This window comes from Lissotriton helveticus, chromosome 7 (genome assembly GCF_964261635.1).
Source record: "Lissotriton helveticus chromosome 7, aLisHel1.1, whole genome shotgun sequence".
Taxonomy (NCBI): domain Eukaryota; kingdom Metazoa; phylum Chordata; class Amphibia; order Caudata; family Salamandridae; genus Lissotriton; species Lissotriton helveticus.
This window is the reverse complement of record NC_136068.1, coordinates 251,177,427-251,198,625: the sequence shown is the minus strand read 5'-3', so window position 1 is coordinate 251,198,625 and position 21,199 is coordinate 251,177,427. Positions and strand designations below refer to the sequence as shown.

The 21,199-nt window shown below is 43.4% G+C and overlaps 1 protein-coding gene across 5 annotated transcripts in view; it reads left to right on the top strand.

Moving 5' to 3' along the window:
• Positions 1 to 2,654: 2,654 nt before the first annotated feature.
• The window catches only part of SPATA2 (spermatogenesis associated 2), a 91,731-nt gene continuing 73,186 nt past the window's right edge, over positions 2,655 to 21,199 (top strand). The window contains exons 1-4 of one of the 5 annotated variants that reach the window (XM_078652021.1): positions 2,655 to 2,829; positions 7,837 to 8,029; positions 8,650 to 8,733; positions 10,091 to 10,526. In XM_078652021.1, the coding sequence (XP_078508147.1) occupies positions 10,212 to 10,526 (315 nt within the window). In that variant the 5' untranslated portion in view covers positions 2,655 to 2,829; positions 7,837 to 8,029; positions 8,650 to 8,733; positions 10,091 to 10,211. Of the gene's footprint in view, positions 2,830 to 2,981; positions 3,127 to 7,836; positions 8,030 to 8,649; positions 8,734 to 10,090; positions 10,527 to 21,199 lie in introns of those variants that run through there. The other 4 variants (XM_078652022.1, XM_078652023.1, XM_078652024.1 and 1 more) reach the window with 4 other exon arrangements.

Below are 21,199 nucleotides of genomic sequence, written 5' to 3'. Positions count from 1 at the left end.
GAGAAATTTAAATACTTACAATTGAGACATGCTCTGTGGCGCCATCTACCGGAGGGGGGACGGCTTCCAGAGTCCTCGCTCCTGGAGCATTCCTGCTAAGGTAGTCAGTCTCCTTACTGTACCGAAAAATAATGAATAACTTGCCGGACCTGCTCCGTGCCCTAAGGGAGACATGGGAGGGTGATATTGGGCTTATAGAAGATGATGACTGCGCGGAGGCCATCCGAAGCCCTAGGGAAATAGCAGTCAGGGCCTGTTTCTGCCTTATCAAATTGTGCATACTGCATAGATCCTACTACTCCAGATCAGTGCTACACCGCATGGGTCGATATGGCTAAGCCCTCTGTGCCAGAGACTGTGGTGTAGTGGGCTCCTTCGTTCATATCCTTTGGGACTGCCCCGAGATTCAGCACTATTGGAGGGAGGTCACACTGGTTATGACTGCTGTCACGGGTCTCACCTTTCCACTGGATGCTAGATGGCTGGTACTGGGTACCTCTGGGGACGAGGCCTAGCCCTGGTATCTCAAAATATGGCTGATGTTGGCAGCAGGGGTCGCTAAACGAAACACCGTGCAGATGTGGAAGGCAGGCAGTCCTCTGGGTATACAAAACTGGAAGGACGACTTAGATTGGTGCCAAATAGCAGAACATGTGGTATCCAGGAGCCTCATTAACATGCAATGGTCTTTTAAAGACCTGTGAAGTGCTCGGGTGCGGCTGTGTGTGTCCGGGAAGCTGTCTCATCCCGGGCTGCCACACGCGAGGGGAGGGGGGTGGAGGGGGAATTAAACCCTGTGAGTCCAATGGGTGCTGTGCGCCTGGCTGTCACAGACTTATATACACTGGTTTGGACTATGGTTATTATGGAGACTCATTGCACATGGTTCATGGGATTTGAAGCAGGTTTCTTTTCTTGAAATATGTTCTTTAAAGGCTGCGGATTCGATAAAGTTAAGACAGACATGCCAACCCTCCCGATTCAGGCGTGAGACTACCGATTTGAAGGCTAGTCTCCCTCCTCCCGATTCCTCCAAGCAAAAACCCGATTTTTTGGGGGTTTCAGCTGACAGTGCTTGGTATGTGTAAAGTGCTAATTCTTCCAGCAGAGTGGCAATGCAGGGGCTCTCGAAGAGGTGAAAACCCAACAAAGCGTCATTAACAAGGGTCTGGACTGTGAAGTACTGGGGCGGGGGGAGGGTGGGGGGCAGCTGTGTGCGCGCAGGGGAAGCTGTTTCAGCCCGGGCTCATACATGCCAACATTTCAGAAGAGCAAAGTGGGAGATTTGAAAAAAAATCCAAAAAAAATCGGGAGAATGGGGCCTTTAATCGGGTTACCGTCATGTATAGGCTTTGGAAGTGTGCTGCTGATTAGAAGCATGGAGCGCAATGACAGGCAGATAGAGGGTGGGTGCAAGTGTTGAACACTGGCCTGGCAGGTTACTGGCAGTGTATACCCCCGCCCCCCCCTCCCTCTCCCCAACCCCCGTCCTAACAGCTTCCCGGGCACACACACAGCCGTCCCCGAGTACTTCATAGGTCTTTAAAAGCCCATTCGCTTGTTAATGAGGCATTGTTGGTTTTTCAGTCCTTCTAGAGCCCCTGTCTGCTACTATTGACTATTGCTGGATGTTACACAATACCTACCAAGCCCTGTCAGCTGAAACCCCTGAGGAATCGGGTTTTTGCTTTCAGGAATCGGGAGGCGGGAGACTAGCCTTCAAATCGGTAGTCTCACGCCTGAATCGGGAGGGTTGGCATGTCTGCGGGCTGCCAGGGGTGCATACACTTCCATCAACCTGCCAGGCCAGTGTACAACACTTGCATCACCCTCTCTCTGCCTGCCATTATGCTCCATTGCTTCTGAAAGGTAAGAAAAAAATTTGCATTTGCGTTTCAAATGTCCGATCCTGCAGCAGCACACTTCCAAAGCCCATACATGCCAGTAACCCGATTCAAGGACCCATTCTTCAGATTTTTTTTTTAATCTCCCACTTTGCTCTTCTGAAAAGTTGACATGTATGTTAAGAAAGAAATGCATAATCCCTGCCTCCGGTCATGACATAGAATGCAATTAAGACAGGTTTAGAATGTTGAGTGTGCATTTACACACAGTCGAATAAATATGTATAATCCTAATCTGCTGTGGCGTAGTCATTGGAGGGCACCAAGGCTGGGGACGATGCTGCATGAGGGTGAGGTCACAATCCCCAAATCAGTTACTTTGGTCTATACCTCAGAACAACAGCTACCTGGCCAGAATATTTTCACGCTGTCCATTGTTATTTGAGGATAACATAATTTAGTTGCTTTATCCCTAAATGGAAGTCTCCACTTGATTTGTCCTGTAATTACGCCAACCTGAGTCACCGTTTTGGTTCCCTGGCGCTCGTTGCCAGTGAGCTATTAGGTAACGTTAAATATAACGATCTTGCATCGGCGTCTGAGATAACTAAACTAGGATTGGCTTGCTAAGCATATAGTCAATTTTCATTGGATGAGGGACTTCATTAGCTGCGGTGTAGAGAATGACCTAACGTAAACTGAGATTGGCTGAGGAAAGACTTTGTCAGTTTTTCATTGGTTGCGTGCCTCTAAGAGTTGCACGTGCCCAACATAGCTCGGTGTTTAGCTGCTGCTCAGCTCCTCCGTCTGTGGGCGGGGTCTAGCGACGAAAGTGAAGCGACGGTGACGCCTTACGGAGTGACTACTGAGCTTGAAGAAGCTAGCGGCGCGGGACTAATGCAGCCTGTTTTGCCCACTAAGCCTGGACGAAGGACTGTGGCCAACTAAAAGATACGCGTGACTCGTGTCAACAACATTTCTGGTGGTAAGTAAATCCACCAAGGCAGGTTCAGAGAGCTGTGCTTAGACTGCATGCTGATGCCATACTTACTATGCAAGAGCCACTCGGCCCTTACTTGTACGTCAGCACGTCATCTCCTTCACTAGCCTCTGCTACTTCCGGTACTGCGACTCCCCTCCCCGGTGCTGCGACTCCCACCGATGTACGTCCTGTTTAGGAAGGCCTGCATTAGCCGATTACGCCCGGGTTCTCACTGCCATCATCCACTTGTGCATCCTTAGGCCTCCGTCCCAGTCCTTTGCCGGTATCAGCACTCATCCGGTGAGTCCACCGCCCTCACCTGTCGAATGGGGCTTTTCCTTTAGGGTCCACGTCCGCTGCAGAGCACGGGACAAGATGCTTATTGTTGTCTTTTTTAGTCGCTTGGTGGTGACTGTCAACGAGAGCATACTAGAATGTCCTCGGATTTTCACCCCATCTTTGGATACCTACGCTTTTTGTTTGAGAAAATTCAAAATCTGCAAACAATCTGATATTTTAGTATTGTGTTTCCATAATATGTTTCGTACAGCTGACGATTTTATAAGTGTATCTTTAATTTTTTGGTGGCAGTCAAGTAAATAAAAAAACTAAAATTGGGAAACGTGTGTTTGAGATTTCAACACTTGTTAAACTGTTTTAAACCAGCAACAAAAGCCCTTCCTTGTAATTCGGTGACGGAAGGATATTTTGTGTTGCCACGGGCAGGGATCGGTATGGTGTGCGATCACAGGACTGTGCACTGCAGCCAGGGGTTTTCCTTCTTTCCCTAGCAGGGGTGGCTGTGACTGTGACATTTGAAAGTGGTGACGCTTAAAAGTGCTTGATTAGTGTCCAGTGGCAGGCGAGTGTAGCCCAACCCTCACAAGCGACCCCCCGCCCCCCAGAAATTGTGAAAAAAGAGTAGGCAAATAGTGCATTTTCATGCATATTTGAGAAATCATGAAGGAAAGCAATTGTGAAAGAGTAGTTACATCAATAAAGAGATTTAATTTCATAATGGCATGGGTAGCTGCTTATTCAGTATAACCTCACCTGTAAGCACAGCATTTACTTTTGCTTTCTCAATATTTTGGCAACAATGTACCTCCTTCTCACAAGGTTGCACACAGGGCTTCAAGTGGGAGGAAAATACTGGGGGGGGGGGGTGCCTCAAAAGGGCGTGATTAATGTAATTAAGGGCGTGGCTTAAAAACACACAAGCTAAAAATCTGTGCTTAGCATAGTGTGCAGCCCACTGGTATTTTGCAGTTTGTCATTGCATCCAGATATATGATACAACAAGAAACATACCTACAAGTCAGGATAATTGGCTTTGTAAATGATTGTTAGTTGCATAAGATAAATAAGCTGCAAATATGGCCTGTATATAATATTGAAAATGCTTCCACTTAAAGCCCAGCTGACACCACGACAATGTTGCTGCTCCTGAGTTTCAAAAGGAGAGAAAATGACCCTTTACAGAATTTCCCTTCCCCATCAATGCTCACCTGGGTGACGTCATGCCATAACTTCTCCACTAATGAGAAGTGAGCAGTGTGAGCACGCACACATCGATGTGCCTGCTGTCACTGCATTCTGGAAAAAAACGGACCGCCTGTGTCAGGGCACAAAACAGAGCCAGATAGACCCGTTTCGAGGCTCCTTTTAAAAAACTGCCGGTGCTCATCACCGGTGAGACCCGGCCCACTTGAAGCCCTGGTTGCACAGAATCACAATTGCAACTGGAATAAGTGACCATTGCACTGTTTGTTCAGCAGAGAGGCCAAGAATTGGATGACCAAGTATTCTAACCGCCTTTTTATCCCACTGACCGGCACTGTGTGAAATTCGCCGTGCCTTCAGCCTCCACACCTTTGAACAGTGGCCCTTTAAAAATGCCTGAAGGTGACTCACTTTAAAGTATGCACTGTACAAGAGAAATATGCTATACACAAATACAACATCCTGGAATTAAATGCTCATTCTATAATAATTCAATTGTCCGTTCCTGTTTAATGTCAACACTTTCAGATCAGGAGTAATTTTTCTTTGGAAGAACCTTTGATGGAAAGTGGATTGCGCTGGAGAATATGGCATTTCAAACAGATTAACGGGGCATACATCATGACACACTGAACCCTGCTTATCGCAGCTCCCAGTAGCATAAACTGGTCACTGCCCTTGAGCAGTTACAGAGAAAGCTTTTGACTATAAGCCCTCTCCTACATCCTCTAGCCCCTGTGCTTAATTTTTGAAAACAATTGTCAGGTCTCTTATCATGAGGCCACTTCAGCCTATTCCACACATTGTCCCTCCCAGCACTATCAATGACAGTAACATCACAACTGCTAAACATCACACTCCTTCAAGTGGGGCAATTCAGACTATTCCAGGCCCCCAAAGCTAGGAGATTAGCATGGGCGGCAGGTACTAGTTATTTTTAAAGTATATTGAGTTAATAAACAACTGTTGTACTCGCACTAAATCAGGAAAACAGCCTACCTTGTAGCAGACTCCCATAAGTGCCGGTGCTGCCAAATAAGTGCCAGTGTCCTAAGCAGCACTCGCATTTAACCAATGCAAAGATCACGTCATTTGTTTCTGTAAACAATACTTACTGTATCCAGTTGTGCCGTGCAACTCTCATTCGTCAGCACTGCAGCGACTTCTGTATCTTGTCCAATTTTAGTACCATCTTTAGGCAGTTTCACTTCAATAAACACTTCGCATTCCAGCAAGCAAACGTTATTTTCAGGAAAACAAGAAGAACATCAGGGTCAGCCTCAGACTGTCTGGAGCACAAAATGATCACGAGCACCAAAATAGAAACAGACTCTAGATAGCTACAAACCGGCCCACATAATGACATTTGCAAATGGGGGCAAATTTGAACTTGTAAAGACATGGTGATAGTGTATAGTTATCTTATGGTATTTTGGACCGCGTGCATTTGTGTTTTTGCTTTAGTGAATGTTTGAAAGTAATACGATCGGGGAAAACAACAGTAAACCTGAACCCGGGCAGCAGCAAAACATAAAACAGGCTAAACAAACAACCACAAAAAAGACCCACACACTGACCTGTTGGACCAGCCCATCGGACTCTGCCAGATTGCTCTTAGCGTTAAGCTGTCTGACACTGCAGAAAGAACACCCAGCAGGCCCAGTCATCCCCAGAAATCAAATTCACACACACGCTCTAAGGCATCTAAGTGCTTCGATGCCAGCTCTATATCAATAAAATTACAATCTAAAATGTTGCTGTGTCTCACCTCCGCTCCTTTAAAACAGTTTGACGAGCAGCTTCTAACCTGCGTGGCCATCGAAAACATATATGTAACCTGGACACCTTTCCTGCTGCTGCGAAGCACTTTAATATTTACCTAGCCAACTGGACACCTGCTTTTAGAACAGGTCAAAGCTTAATTTCAAAGCAATCTCTTGTTATGACAACGGAATTGGTCGGCGAGATTGGTTCTGGAGTCACAGCTGAAATGTGAGGTGGAAGCCCCAATGCACTTATCTGAGAAGTAAAGCACGAGGCCGCTGGGGCTGGTGATCCAAATATGGGGGTACGGAAATTTGAACTGAATCGGGGGTTACAGACTGTTTGAAAAAAAAAAAAAAAAAGAACTTTGTTCTCACACACATTTCTGACAGAATTTGTGCCGGGTAATTATGTCACATTCCACATTTTTAAGCTCCGGACAAAGAACAGCATGGTATTACCTCATCAGTAGTCATTCTGAGTGGATAAACTCAGAATAGTAAGGTAGCACTGCAAACAGTAATACCACACATTGTGCAAAGAGGACATTAGCATGGATAGCAGAATCAACCCGTCTGATTTAATAAAAATGCCTTTTGTAAGTCCTTGTCAATCACTCCAAATGCAGTGATGGAGGCCGACAAGGGACAACAGGCATTCATCCCAGCAATCAAATCTACAGAATATCGTGATCGCAGACCTCAAATCTTTAAGGGGCAGTGATTGTAATGGGGAAAACAACGTGGCTTTTTGGTAAGGGACATTTTGGGGAGAGCATGTAGCTGTTTAATGTACTGGTGTCTGCTTCCTCCAAAGCCCACAGCTGACATTGACATAGGGGGATGTCATCCAGACGCGCCACTTGACACATGGCCCTGCCCTTAAACGTTGTCGTCGGAGCTGAGACCCTGGTTCAAACTAATACAAAAATGATATTCACAAATTAAGATTGAGTGACTTACAGGCACAGAGAAGAACCTTGTTGTTGCTTGCTGCCTCCTAACATTGCACAGCCTGGCGAGGGTTCGAGTGCGCATGTTGGGCTGGTCAGAGCAAGCCACCTGTCCAACCAGACATGCTCACTTCACTCCCAGCTGCACCATCAATCATGATTCATGCTCCACCCGCCCATCCTTCACATTCAAAAGCAAACTGCGGGGCCATGCCAGTGCGCTAAATTGAATCCAGTAACACGTTTATGGAGCTGTCACGAGGCAGCAAAACAAATTGGAGTGATGCCTGAATAAAGAAACCGCCACTGCTCCCTAGCAGTAGCGGTTACACATGCAACATTTTCTGGCTGCCATGCTGGGCTCTATGATGCATGTTACACAGATGGGTAGTCCGATTGTATGTCGGGGTTGAGGGAATAACGGCTACAAGTTATCCGAAATGGCACATAACACCCCATACACGCACAAACACTTCCAATCCACTTTATTTAAATGCAAAAGTTTAATTTGACTGATAGGTTGATGTCACAAAATCCTGTGCAACTGTGATAATGAAACAAATGTTCTGCTCTTGTGTTTGACAGTTGAATATGTAGTTTCACAGTGTAACCTAGCTGTTGGTACAAAACTGCAAGCGGAAATGGACGCTCATGACTGATTTAAAAAAAAGTCGTATCGTCTCTTGTAAGTTGATGAGGCTGAGTGAACCAGGCTGCAAACCGTAAAGTGTACATATTAGTCCTAAATGTTCTTGACTAACCAGTACCAATGTTGTTTTGTTACTTGGCAGGTGTAGACTGATTGGCACGGGTAGTAGAGCACTTGTACTTTTGTCTTCCTGCCAAGCAGCCCTTTTCAATAGTATTATCGATGAAAGACTGGAAGAACAACGGCAAGAAGTTTGTCAGTGGATAACTAAGGAAGGTTGCAGCTCATCGCTTTCAGAATCCGCGTATACACCATCCTAATTTTAACCGCTTTTGGTAGGTACAGCAATAGGCAAATTGGGTCTGGGCAGCGCTGTTCGCAACCGGTGCATAGGGGTGCGGTACACTTGCAGCTGTTTCACTTGTTTGATCTATTGCTTGGATTGGAGCAAAACATAGTGGTCACCTTTTAATGACGTCATTGGTGATGTTACTCAGTTCTCTCACTTAAGCACTGTTGCATTAACTCTCTTGGACCCTGGAAGTATAAGAAGTGAGGGATCTTTCACCTACTATTGTTAAAACGAATCTCATTGAGTTAGGTACTTAAAGCGCCGATTTAAAACTCCAAATGTCTATACTGTTGGTTGTATGCTTTGTGTACAGTCTTATGGATCACTGATGGTTATGTTTCCAGTATGAGAGGCTACATCTAGCGGTCTTTTGTGGATCTTTGAGTTAAGTATTCCTTCATGGATCTGCCCTGAGTAGACTAAAATAGGTTAGGTGGCGAGAGTCGCTTGTTATTTACAGTGAAAGCAATTTCATGAACTCAGCCTATTAAGTGGGATTCCATTACCTTTATATTTCACTCTCTAAATCATAAACCTGTTGTGAAAAGAAGTACGAATAGAGTAAGAGTATTTAATAGTGGTAAGAGGATGTGTTCTTTCTAGGTTACCAATGAAGAATTCATATTGAATAGTGACTGTCAACTATAATGCTAATGATCACCACGTGGTAAGGAACCTGCGTTTGAGGTAAGTGTCACTGGAGCTTGTTTTCTATCAAACTTGGTGGTAAATTTATGTCACTGTTCAGTATTCTTTACCTTGCTCTGGAAATATTTGTTTTGCAACTAAAAGAGCTAGATAAATGTGGGATGTTGTTCCTCGCTCTTGACACCCTCAACTTCACTGTATTGTTTTGGGGAAAATGTCCTTGTGCTGGAGGAAAGGGCTTGAACTGAGTTTCCTTTTTACTATGCTTTTGAAACAGTGAACTAAGTTGTCTGTCGTATTTGCATGTGCCTCACTTTTATGTTGGTTTGTGTTTGAACTTTTCTGAGTTGTTACTTTGTGCATTTTACCCAGTAAGGAGAATAATGTTAAAAAACATTCTTCTGCAAGAACCCCATTAGATAATTTCGATCTTTTTTTTTTTTTCTTGCATATAGTTAATAAAAACCATCACAAGTTCATCCAATTGTCATTCTAAAATTCCAATAGTTAAACAACAAAACATAACACAGGTAAAGTTCATGTCAGTAGAAGGGGGATCTAACACAACATTCATAGCCTAGGAAAATATTTAAAATACAGATGTTGCAATATTAAGACTATTAAAATAATTTAGACAATTCATAATGTGACAAACCTTCATGAGTCATTCCAAGTTATTAGTGAAATAAAAATGCAAGTGCAGACCAAAATATAACTACACCGTGGCGACTACCCCTGTGTGATATTAGAGAAAAATAATTATAAAAAATCACTTTAGATAACCACTGGACGTCTGAGCATTTTTCCTGAGAATCGAGACTTCCAATTGCTAGAGACTCCAGGACTTGGGAGCTTTGATGCTACTTTGTTGAAGCTGTGAAGTATTTGCACTTTCATGGTCATTTCGAGGCTTCCAAGAAATGCAAGCAACGTTAATAAATTAGTTTATTCCAGCAATGGCTAATTGCTTCAGTTTGATTTCTAACACTTGTTAGGCTTTTAAATCTGTATACAGCAGTAACCGTTCAGACAACCAATTGTTATATATAAATCTGGAAAGTGTTTTGTTCTGAGCGTTGCTGCTCGTGGATTGAATTAACGCTAGTCACTCAAGACTTCGGGGTTGGTATGGTTATGAAAGATGCAGATGTAGACTTAAACGTGTAATCAATTGTAATTTCTATGCCTTTCTGTGTACTTGGCTGATGCCTGCAGTACAATGTTCAACAGACCGTTCCAACGTAGGTTTTTTTGTTTATTTTTAGTGCTACCCCCAGCACCCCCCCAAAAAAAAACGCTCGCACAACTTCCCCTAAATTCCCCCCATTCACTGTTCAATTACATTTGTGGGAAAGTCAGTTTTCAGAAACTTACATTCAATTCTTCTGACTTTCAGAGTTTGCTACTGACGATTGAAAATGCCCGTCTGCTACCGTCTTGTTGCAGCCAAGTTCCTTGTCCAAGAAAAGCCATGGAAGAGATGATGTATCTGTGCTTCCCAATCAAAGTAAATCTCAATGGATACAAAATATAAAGAGGACTTGTTTAGAAAGTATGTGCACTTTCATGAGTCAAAATTGGATGCATCCGAGAACAAACAATGCTACAATGATGACTACCTTAGAACTGCTGCTTCAGCCTTGCTCAGCCTCCATAAAATTGATCCTTGCTATAGATTCCGGTTGATAAAATTTTATGAGGTGGCTGAAAATTCACTGAAATTGATGAAGTCGTCAAATTTGCACAAACTGTACGAGGCGATTGAAATTTTAGAGACTATTGGGATTAATCTTTTTCTTTATCCATGGAAGAAGGAATTTAAAACCATTAAGGTGAGCGCTTTAGAATATTTTTTTCTCAAATTGTAATCTTTAATTATGTTGATTAGTTTGCAATAGTGCTTCTATCAGAAGTGCTGGGCTTTTTTAAAGGTATAGAAGAAAATGACTGTCAGTTTGGATGAGTTCCGTTATGTATGAAGAATTGACAAAGGAAGGGCTTTAAAAATATTTGACTTCTCCTTTAGAAAGTGTTTTTATCTAGGGCAATTGTTAGTTGGGATAAGTGTTCCACTCAGGTTTATGAGTTGTTTTTGGTTTTCAAGTCTCAAATTAGAAGTATTCATTGTTATCTTGAGGGAGGGTGAAGAGTTGATAGGGCGGAAAATGTACTAGTTGTATATTCTGGTTAAGGAGCCCCAAAAGAGGAATCTTTGTAACCTTGATATTGTACTATATGTTTTTAGAGTGGTGAGTAGGTTATGATTGGCAGAAGAGTGATTATAATCAAGCTTACACAGGTTAAGGGTTTGTCGGCAGTATATTGGGGCAGGCTCATAGAAGGTTGTTAACCCAGCATAAATTATTACTTTTTTGAGACCCTATGGTGGATAGCAAGTCACCCTTGTGATGGTTTTTGATGTTGGATGTGTCTGGGTACATTTAATATTATTTGCGTGATAGTTTGATTGTATCCAGGAAGAGGAGTAATGGATTATATACACTGCAAGGCTTTTACAAAAAGTAATTATTACTCGTGGCAAGTATTTTAAGTCTGTTAGGTGCTGCATTTCCATGTTTACTTGAAATCTGGTAGCAGTCAGTGTAAATGGAATGAACGATCTAAAGTTGTATGCTGGCGTTTCAGAGAATTCCCATGTTTTTCAAGTCGAGGGGAATACAGTCAAGGAGGCTGGTTGTAAGTTCGACTTGGGGGCTTTGAAATGGAGTAATCAAAGTGCCAGACAATGACTTTTTGCAGTTGGAGGTTAGCGGAGGAAGATGTGACGTAGACGTCAACAAAGGTGTGTGGTGTACAGGTGGCCCAAGAAGAAGGTATGCTGTGTACAGGTGGTACACAAATGGTGTCAATATGTTAATTGAGTGTTCCCACCTCTAGGTCTCTAATATGTTAATTGAGTGTTCCCAGCTCTAGGGCTTTAAGGTGTATGCAGGTAGGTGCTGATTGGCCATAAAGCTTAAACAGTAGCAAGAGACAAAACAGAGGCTTGAGACACAAGAGAAAAATGAATGGAGCTGATCCCTTGATACTGTGAGTGGCATAGAGATGTTAGCCACCTGTGTCAAAAGCAGCAGAAAGTTTGAAGGGCAAGAGAATGGGTGTAAGATTAACTGAGAGGGTGAAGTTTGTTACATAACGTAAGTATGTCATTCTGCTGTTCATTATTTAAAGGCTTAATGAAGTTTTATGTAGGCTGTAGATAGCAAATGAAAGTTTTGAACGAACACAGCAGGGTGCTGTTGTGTTTTTTTGGAGCTGGTATAGGACACTAGAGGGGTTTAAGGATTTATGATGCTCAGTGGCCATGTTGACTAAAGTGTAATGTTAAGAGAAACTTTGCTGAAGAGTACTTCTGATAATTCGTTATAACAAATCTTTTCTTCACCCGTCCTATGCAGATTAACTTTTCTCAATTATAATACACATAGCGTAAACCTCCATTCTATCAATGTGTTGCTTTCCAGTGAAAATACCCACTTCATGCTACAGGTACCACAACACCTCAATTCTGCCTTCACATCTGTTACAGTGCTTTTGAAAACTGGGAGCTAATCTTTGTAGATTTTGATTTGTTCACCTATAGTTTGGGGTTTTGCAGACTTCCTTTTGTGTGTGTTTTCAAAAAATGTTTCCCCTTCCCAGTAGTATTATCGGTCGACGTTTGGTTGGCATGATTGCTTTCTTCTAATTTGCTGTTCTGCAAAACAGTGGGCGTTTTCTTGCCTCTTGTTAATTTTCAACATTTTCCATATATTCTTCCTGGCTGCCTGTCTGCAAAATACACTAAATCCCTCTGACTGCTGCAAAATATGTTAGCTGCTGTTACCCATTAGTTATGTTTTTCATAAAAAATGTTTGAATGTCAGAACCTATTGAATACTTTGAGCCTTCACACCAGAGAAATGTGCCTCCCCAGCATTGCCGCATCTGGGTTCACTCTTAATACTATGCAAGCATAACTGACTCTCAAACTTTGATCTCCTTAAGCCAGTAAAGACTGGTAACACCTTAGGTTTGGCTGACTTTGTTTGCATGTATAAAACTCTTAAAGCCCTTGACTGCTCACCAGTCCACAATAAAGTAGGTTTACAAATGTTACCCTAATCCTATGGCGATGATTGCAGCCTGTTGGTGACTGCATTCAATTAACTCCATCTTACTGATTAGTGTCCTTTAGTTTCTAGAATGAGATGTATAAAAATCTGTAGATTTTGTTTGGTGTTTGAATGGATCTACTCAGTAGTTTCACATTGCTTTACACTGACAGGTAGCACTACAATTTAATCTTTTTATGTTGTTCTCAAAATGAACTATGCATAATACTGCAGCAGCAAATGATGAACGGAATGCTGACTATATCAAACATTCACCCCCAGTCAGGAGATCTGGGTTAAATCCATTGTTTTTTTTGCTCACTACACCACCCCAGTTTGGACCTCCCATATGCAAACCAGTCTTGACCCTGTGTCTCATGGGAATAGTCAAGCCTGGGTTTGTGGATGATTTTCCTAGAGGGGACTGAGAAAATAGGCAAAATATAGCAACCTTTTTAGGTTTTTGGGGAAAAATAGGAAAAAAAAGTGCTCCATTAATTTCCTCCTAAAGATGGCGTCAACAAACTGTTTGCTGTGCTAGCCTCACCATCTTCCCAGCTTTTAGCAATATGCAGAGCTGAATAAAAAAAAAAAAAATATATTAATAAAAAAAAAAAAAAAAAAAATATATATATATATATATATATATATATATATATATATATATATATATATATATATATATATAGTGTCTGTGTTTTGGCGAGGCTTGATGTATCTTCTCTAGAGACATTAACCACACCCCTCACTGGTTCCGTTTTGTGCCTTTGGGAAATTCCTTCTTTTCTGTGGATAATATATTAACATTTGTTCCGCCTTGCGGTGGGAGGTTTCCGTCCCTGGCAACTGGCCCGGATACCTGTATTATTGCTTTTCTGCCCATCCATTCATTTCCTTGCACTTATTTTTGAGTTTCTTTGGGAAGGCTCTCCTTTCAGCAGGGTTTAACCTTTTCTTAGCCTATTGAAACTGGCCCTGCTTGCGAGTGTGCACAAGACCAAAGCCGCCTCCCCGCCTCCCCCCCTCCTGCTGCAGCAGCCTGTCCTTTGAAACTTACGATATTAATTAGCCCCCGGGGTGACGCACCCTCTAGTGCTCGCCTGGACCTGTCGGATGTTGTGATTTCTAGTGCTGCCGTCGGCCCAGCGCCATGCCCCTTTCTAGCAGAGCAATCTCTGCCATACAGAGGCATTCGTGGGGCACACATCAACAGCCCCAGTACTCTTCTGCCTGCTTGGTGAACGTGGTCCTATTTTTAAAGGCTTTCCTCTAAGTATTAGTTGCCGCTGGTTACAGTGACAGATCACTGTCACGAGGTGAGAGAAATGCTTTTATTTATCCTTTGAAACATTGGAAGGTTCACAAATGTTATGTCGCAAAAATAAAGGGAGGTTTGGAGCATAGGATGAGGTGCAGGAGAAAGGAGCGGTGACCCCACTCAGAGCCTTCTCCCTCCCGGCCACAAATACATCCATGGAGAGTTCACACGCGTTAACCTGAATATAGCCACCACTGCGATTTCCGGCTGACTGAGTGCACAGTCTGCTTTCTAATTGGCAAAAATATTGCAAGAAAGTGCAGTGCCTAAAAATGATTCAAAAGTAGTCTGCTGTGCAGCTGCTCATGTCACAAGTAAGTGGTATACCGAGTACTGCTCCCGGTTTTTAGGTCGAGCCTGTAACAGCGCGTATGTGCTGTTTTGGCGAAGACTTCATGTAGGGGCTTCTAAAACTAACCTAAGAATCGCACACACTAGAGCGTGTGCTTTTCGTTTTGGCCCACGCTATTGGCCTTGCGTGCCTCTTTTTAACAAAGACCACATGCGATTTGCCAAAGGCGGGCTCATTGCTCCGCCCATGGCCTATTGGTGTCGGTTATCCGCAGACCTGACATCTGTTTGCAATTATCGTGCACAGAGGCGTGCGCGATAATAGTAAACAGATGTCTCTGTGTGGCACGCGCGCACCCCTCGTTTTGTTTTTCATCTCATTTTTTAGTATCCTCTGTTCAAGCTCCTTATCTCTGTTAAACACTAATGAGTCGAGGGTACAATTATTGATCAGGAAACCAACAGCAGAAAAACAAATAATCCTGCCCTGCTGCAGACAAATCTCCCAGTTACAAACCGAATCCATGTTCCCGGCAGCTAGTAAGACAAACTGGCACTTATCTGGCATGTGTTGGGAAGTGCTTCAAATGACTGACACACTTGACCCAACTTCAACCCCGTCCCACCCTTGGTCAGTCTCCACCTCAGAAGGTTAATGCGTAACCAGTGACAAATCGACCGTGAGTCCTCAAGTGAAGCCCGTCAATGTTTAACAAGACTGGTATTGAGGATGCCATTTCCCACATGGTTGCATAGTCAATGTTATGTTACTGTGTCTATGCTTGTTGGCTGTCCTGACGCATTGACTGGCGGCACGATTGTGTCGGATGTTCTTTTTCCTCAGCGGATCACTTTCCACAGGGCTCAGGCAGAATACACAGATTTCTGATATGCTCTTTTCTACATGGACCTTGTTATAATTCTGTTTCCCCCTGCTGGAAACGAATAAAGAACTTTTACACTCCTCAAAGTTTGATATTACAACAAAAAAAAGTGTGACCAAATCAGTTTTTCTTCTGCACTAATCCGCCACCATTTCTTGGTTTATTATTCGTAAACAGTATACATATACTATTTTATTTTCGGTTACAGCAAGCTGTTTACGTCTACAATGCTCCAGTTTATTTGAACATGGTACTAAACATCAACACATTTTTATCACTTAAACTTTGGCTGTTGCAGAAAGAAAACAACTCTGCTTTAACATTAGAAAAAGGTCCCTGTTGTGTTGTAGCTGACATTATATTTGCTATAAATATAAACATTTACTTTTCTTTAAGGCAATGTAAACCAGACGGAGGACCTTGATATACTTTGTTTTGGCTCTGTTATCGGGTACTGCTGCTTAAAAAGACTCCAAACTCATTTTAATTATAATTGGGAAGTTCAACAGCCACTTCAGAGTGCTGTAGGCAGACTGCAGGAAAATTCTCAACTATTACATTTTGACAAAATAGAGACGCGCCATTGATCGTTAAATATACCGCACCTTTATTCTACGCCGGCACGCACGAGTTGCATCGCCATTTAAAATCGCAGGTGCTAACACCGAGCTGCTATATTGTTAGCATCGCCTTTCCTGCATCACAGGCTTATTCCGTTAGAAGTCCTGGCATTTTCTGAAGAGATTTTTCAAGACGCAACTTTCCTTCGTAATAGGGTTTATAATTCCTAGTTTTTGGTAGGCACTGGGATTTTAAGTGATTTTTCCCAGAATCACAAGATGTATTTCGCTCTCCTCACTCTACCACACAATTATCTCTCCAACTTTCACAACCTACCTCTAAACTCTCTCTCTCTCTCTCTCTCTCTCTCTCTCTCTATCTTTTGCTAACTCTCTATCTCATTCGCGCTCTCTTCACTCTACCTCTCACTTAAATATGCAAAGAACTCCATCTCTTTATACCATCTCTCGCTTTCTATCACTTTTGTACTGGTGCTCTCGCTCACATGAGTAAAACTACAACTCTGATAGCTCTAACTAAAAAAAATGCGAGACCTATTGTATTGCAAATGCTTGTTTGCATTGTCCCTGCTTCTGAAAAATGTTCTTTAGGCACTGATGCTTTAAGAGCAAAGGCATTTGTCTCTTTCAGTGTATTCTAATGGGAGTTTTTCACAGTAGCATGCGCCTGTAACAAGTATCTGGTATCACGTTCTGTATGCATGTGGGTCACATGCCGCAGACCCAGATATATAGCAAGAGCTCTGCAAGAGGAGGGGAATGGGGGTGTGAGGTTTACAAGAGGGGGCTGGAGTAACAGCAGGAAGGGGCTGGAGCTCACAACAGTTTGGAGGGCTATGAAAGGAAGGGGACTGCGTGTTCCCCCTCGAGCAGCTATGGGACAACCTTAACACTCCAAGCCACCCAGTTGACTGTTTACTACATGCCAGTCTTACTCCTTGGGGAGAAGGAATGGTGTGATTGCATGTAACCTCCCCTCCATACGTTGTCGATGCAATACAGCACCAGAAAACACACACAATTCTATAGTTAAAAATAATACGACTCAATTTCATGCAGCGTTATATTTAATTTTAGGAATACCTTGTGGAAGCATTGAAGGTGGTAAACTGTTTGCCCACGTTTTTGAAGTACATTTACCACACTAATATGTGCACCTGCGTTGCAGTGCACAGCGGTGTCGCAGCTCACTGTATACCCCTGTCTACGTGCACGTCTTGCTGTGATATAGTCATATGGATGTCTTAGTCCTGTGCTTTATGCGTCTATTGTTGAGGATGCATGCATTCTGACACCCGTGCAGAAGCTTCTCTTTTGCAGGGATAGACCGCCCTTAACCCCTTCAGTGCTAATGACAAAGCCAGCTCGTCATGGGCGTTGCCTGCGCTACGCGGATGACTAGCTGGCTTTGTCATAAACAAGCCATTTTTTAAATTTCAGCGCACAGCGGGAAAACGCGGTAGGGGTTAACTAAGTGGTTATGAGACCTGTTTTTTTATGAAATAACATGCAGATGTGTCCATGTCGGTTGGGCATGTTACAGCAGTGTTCTTGTGTGGCACAGATCCCATCCTTACTTAGCAAGTGGCAGGGAGCTATTTATGGATATAGTGCAATTCATGTTTTGTGGACTAGAATGTCTGTTAGAGGACTGATTAAAATCTGAATTTCAAGTACATTGCCCTTCGCATAGCACCAAGAGAAATGTATATATGTGTCCGTCTGCAGAAGGTCCCGTCGTCTCCTGAGCCGGCCCAGCCAGAGTCACTGCGGGGCCCTGGAGACATCCCAGGGCCTCTGAACTGATCCTCTCCAGCACACACAGCGGCTCCGACACCCGCGCCTCGCCCAAGAGACTGGAGCCCGCAGAGGTGAGGGGCGCCCGGGCACGTGGTGCACGCCCAAAATATGGACACAGTAGGCAGCGAGAGCTTGGAAGGAGTCATGGAAGGTTATTGTCACCACCAACGCATTAGAGAGGGGTGCTTTTAGATCACTGACATTTCAGCGCCTCGTCGGGGCAGTAAGCGCTATAAAAATGCAATTTAATCTAAAGTAAAGCTGTGTTTTGGCTTACAAAAGTATTTATCCTAAATTGGAATGCGTTCTCATGTATTTTTTTTTTTTTGTTTCAGTTTTTATATAGCGCTAACTCTACCTGATGGTATCTGAGCGGTTTACATAAGCTCCAGCTCCAATACACACGGTCACGTTAATTTTTCGGCAGGAAGACTGGTATGGGAAAATTAAGTGATTTGCCCAGAATCACAGGATGTTATTCTGAAGCTGAGACTCCAACCTTGTTCCTCAGTTTAAAAGTCTGCAGCTCAGGCTGTTACACCCAACCTCTATTCAGTGAATATTGGTACAACCCAGAGTGTGCCTCTGAGGGCACAGTAAACCTGCATTGCAAGATGTCAACAAACTCTGCAGCCCCACAGGGCTGCAGGCCACGGAGCTCCTTCAAGTACCAGTGTGGTGGATAATGGGATCAGTGGGCTGCCCTCTGAGGGAAGGGACAGGCCTCGCTAGGAAGAGGATCCTTTAGTGGCACTCCTCGCTAGTGGACCTCCTTGCTGATGGCACTCTTAACTGGTGGCAGTTCTCAGATGGGAGATACAGGAGATGGAGCTGAAGGTGAGTTGTGAGGGACCATGCAAGTGTCAGGGTGGACTGTAGTAGAAAAGGTAAAATCATTCTTGAAACCCTTCAAACATATCCTAGTTATTGAGAACTGTGAGTTGTACAAAAAAAGCCAGAGAAAAGTTGTTGATAAATAGGAGAGTAGAGCTCTGGTCATAAACTGTCACCTGCAGGTTACACAGTCCAGTCCCACTGAGAGAGGTCAGGAAATCAAGTGCCTGCTGTGTTGGTCCGTAGATAACATGCAGGTTACTTGTTCTAATGACCGTAAGATGGCTTGATTGGTGTGTGCGCCAATGAAATGATTTGAAAGGAGCACTCCCTTATTCAATTATCTTAATCCACTTGCTAAACATTAACCAGGCGTGCTGCTGAGGCTCGCACACTGTCCCTGTGTGCCTGTAACTGAATGAACGTGACTTCAAGTGTTTCCACTTGGCCTCTGCGCACTGTTGCCTAAATCTTAGTGATGAAAATCTCAAACTAAAATTAAACTTTAATGCTGTGCTGTTTTGCAATAGCAATTAACAATAATTTCCACATTCATGTCATCAAAAACATATGCCTTTTAATTTGTTGACATCAAATGAATTCTTTCTGTACATAAGTTAAATATGCATCACAGAATTTTTTTTTTTTTGCAGAACCGCCCAATGCATTTCAGGCCCCATCAGCTCTTCTTCAGGGGCTTAATTAATTTATCACTCCGTCATGGTGTGCACAAAATGATGAATATCTGTGAAAATATCCCATTATAATGCTTTGTTAACAAATCACTCCCCGAGCATCATCTGAATTGCGCTTACAAGCGGAACCAGCTTACCACTGACCTTAAAATGCTCTCAGAGCCTCGGGACGCGGTTTCATAAGTTTCCTATCCAGACTCTCTCTCTGTAGTAAAACGAGTCGTTCGTTCCGTGTAAAACCGAAGTCGTTTTGATTGATTGGTGTGTGCACCTACTGAATGTGTATATGGGGTATTCTGGACGAAATCGCATTAGGAAAATTGCATTACCTTACAAATTAGCTGTCCTTCCAGTGCTAGGAGAAGCTCTACTGAGGTTAGGAGTTACTATAGCATCCTACAGGTGAGTGATGCAGGTTAATTAGGGTTACACTGAAGCATGAGCTACAACATGATGGGAGGTGTTCAGCCCAGCTGTATAACCAGTGCCATTTTATCGTCTTGGTTAGCTGCGAAGATATAGAAGCTGATGCACACAGCGCTGAACATCCAAGTTAAGGCCTATCACCAATAATTGGCTCCTCTTTACTTCAAATGCAGCATAAACCCTGTTGGCACCATTTGCTTCTGGTGAGGGTTCCTTGCACAAGGGCCTCGTCCAGCCTCGGTCACATTCCCTCTAACTCTTCAAACCCCCTCTAATCATCCCAAACCTGCTCCTGCTGCTATAAAATACAAATAAACACTTGCTAGACCCTTCCCTCTTCTATCACTCCACTATCCTTTTTAATCCAATTAGATTCAGGTTCAGACGACGAGGTAGCCTGAGCCACCAAAACATGGACATTATGAACCAGATGGCACAAGCAGTGATGTCCGCCTAGCTGCATATTTAGCTGTCCAATGTGCTACTGCAGTGGTTCCCAAACTTTTGACTCCTGAGGGCCCCCACTGAGTCACCGCTGGAAGCCGGGGACCCCCTAAGCAATTTCTATGATTTAAATTTCAAACATTAAAACAGTAAATCAGAAAAAATAAACACGCGTGCACGAAAAACAAATACTTGAATTACTAAGGATTTTAGGGGCATATTTAGAAGCCCCTATCTCCATGGGAACATCACTTTTTGCAATGTTCCCATGGCAATAGAGGCTTTGCCTTATTTACAAGGCAGCGTTAAGCCACTTAACATGGCTTAACCCTGCCTTGTAAATAAGGTCCCCTGTCACACAATGCCTAGCGTGAAAGGGGTGGGCAGTGGGTGTTGCGGTGGGCGTTCCACCGCAACACCCATTGATTTTGACGCTGCCCCCTATTTACAAGGGCAGCATAAATAGGAGGTAGTGCCAAAATTAAGCAAGGGAAAACGAGGTCTTAACTTGGGAAACCGAGGAGAAATCCTTTGTCTCCTCGTTTTTTTTTTTTCTTTCAATGTGTGCTGCCTTGTGCAGCACACATGGAAAAAGCAAAACGCCTTGGATTGTTTATGTTCAGGAAGGTGACCCTTCCTGCCCATAAACAATCTTTTTAAAAATTCCATTTTGTAACTTCCATGTGTGCTGTATTAAGCAGCACACATAGAAGTGACAAAGTGGAATTTCAAGATTGAAGCGGGACCTCCCTGCACATAAACAATCGTCCACTGCATACACACACCCTTGCACTATGGTGCAAGGGTTCCCCGTTGGAGCTACACTGCTAAGTGTAGCACCAGCACAGGGGGAAACCAAGGCTACACCATATTCTTGTAAATATGGTGCAGCCCGCTGTTTCCGAAGTAGCTGAGCGCGTCGTTAAGCCAAGGAGGCTAACAACACTCTCTACCACTTCAGTTGTAAATATCCCCCTTAGTACTTTATATTCAAAGAATTTACAAAAAACGAAACATTTTAATTGGAAAGTTGGTGCTGCATCTCCGTGACTAACTTTGAAATGGTTGGTTTGATTTCACAGTACAAGGCTCCTGCTACGGCCAGACTGGAAACCCA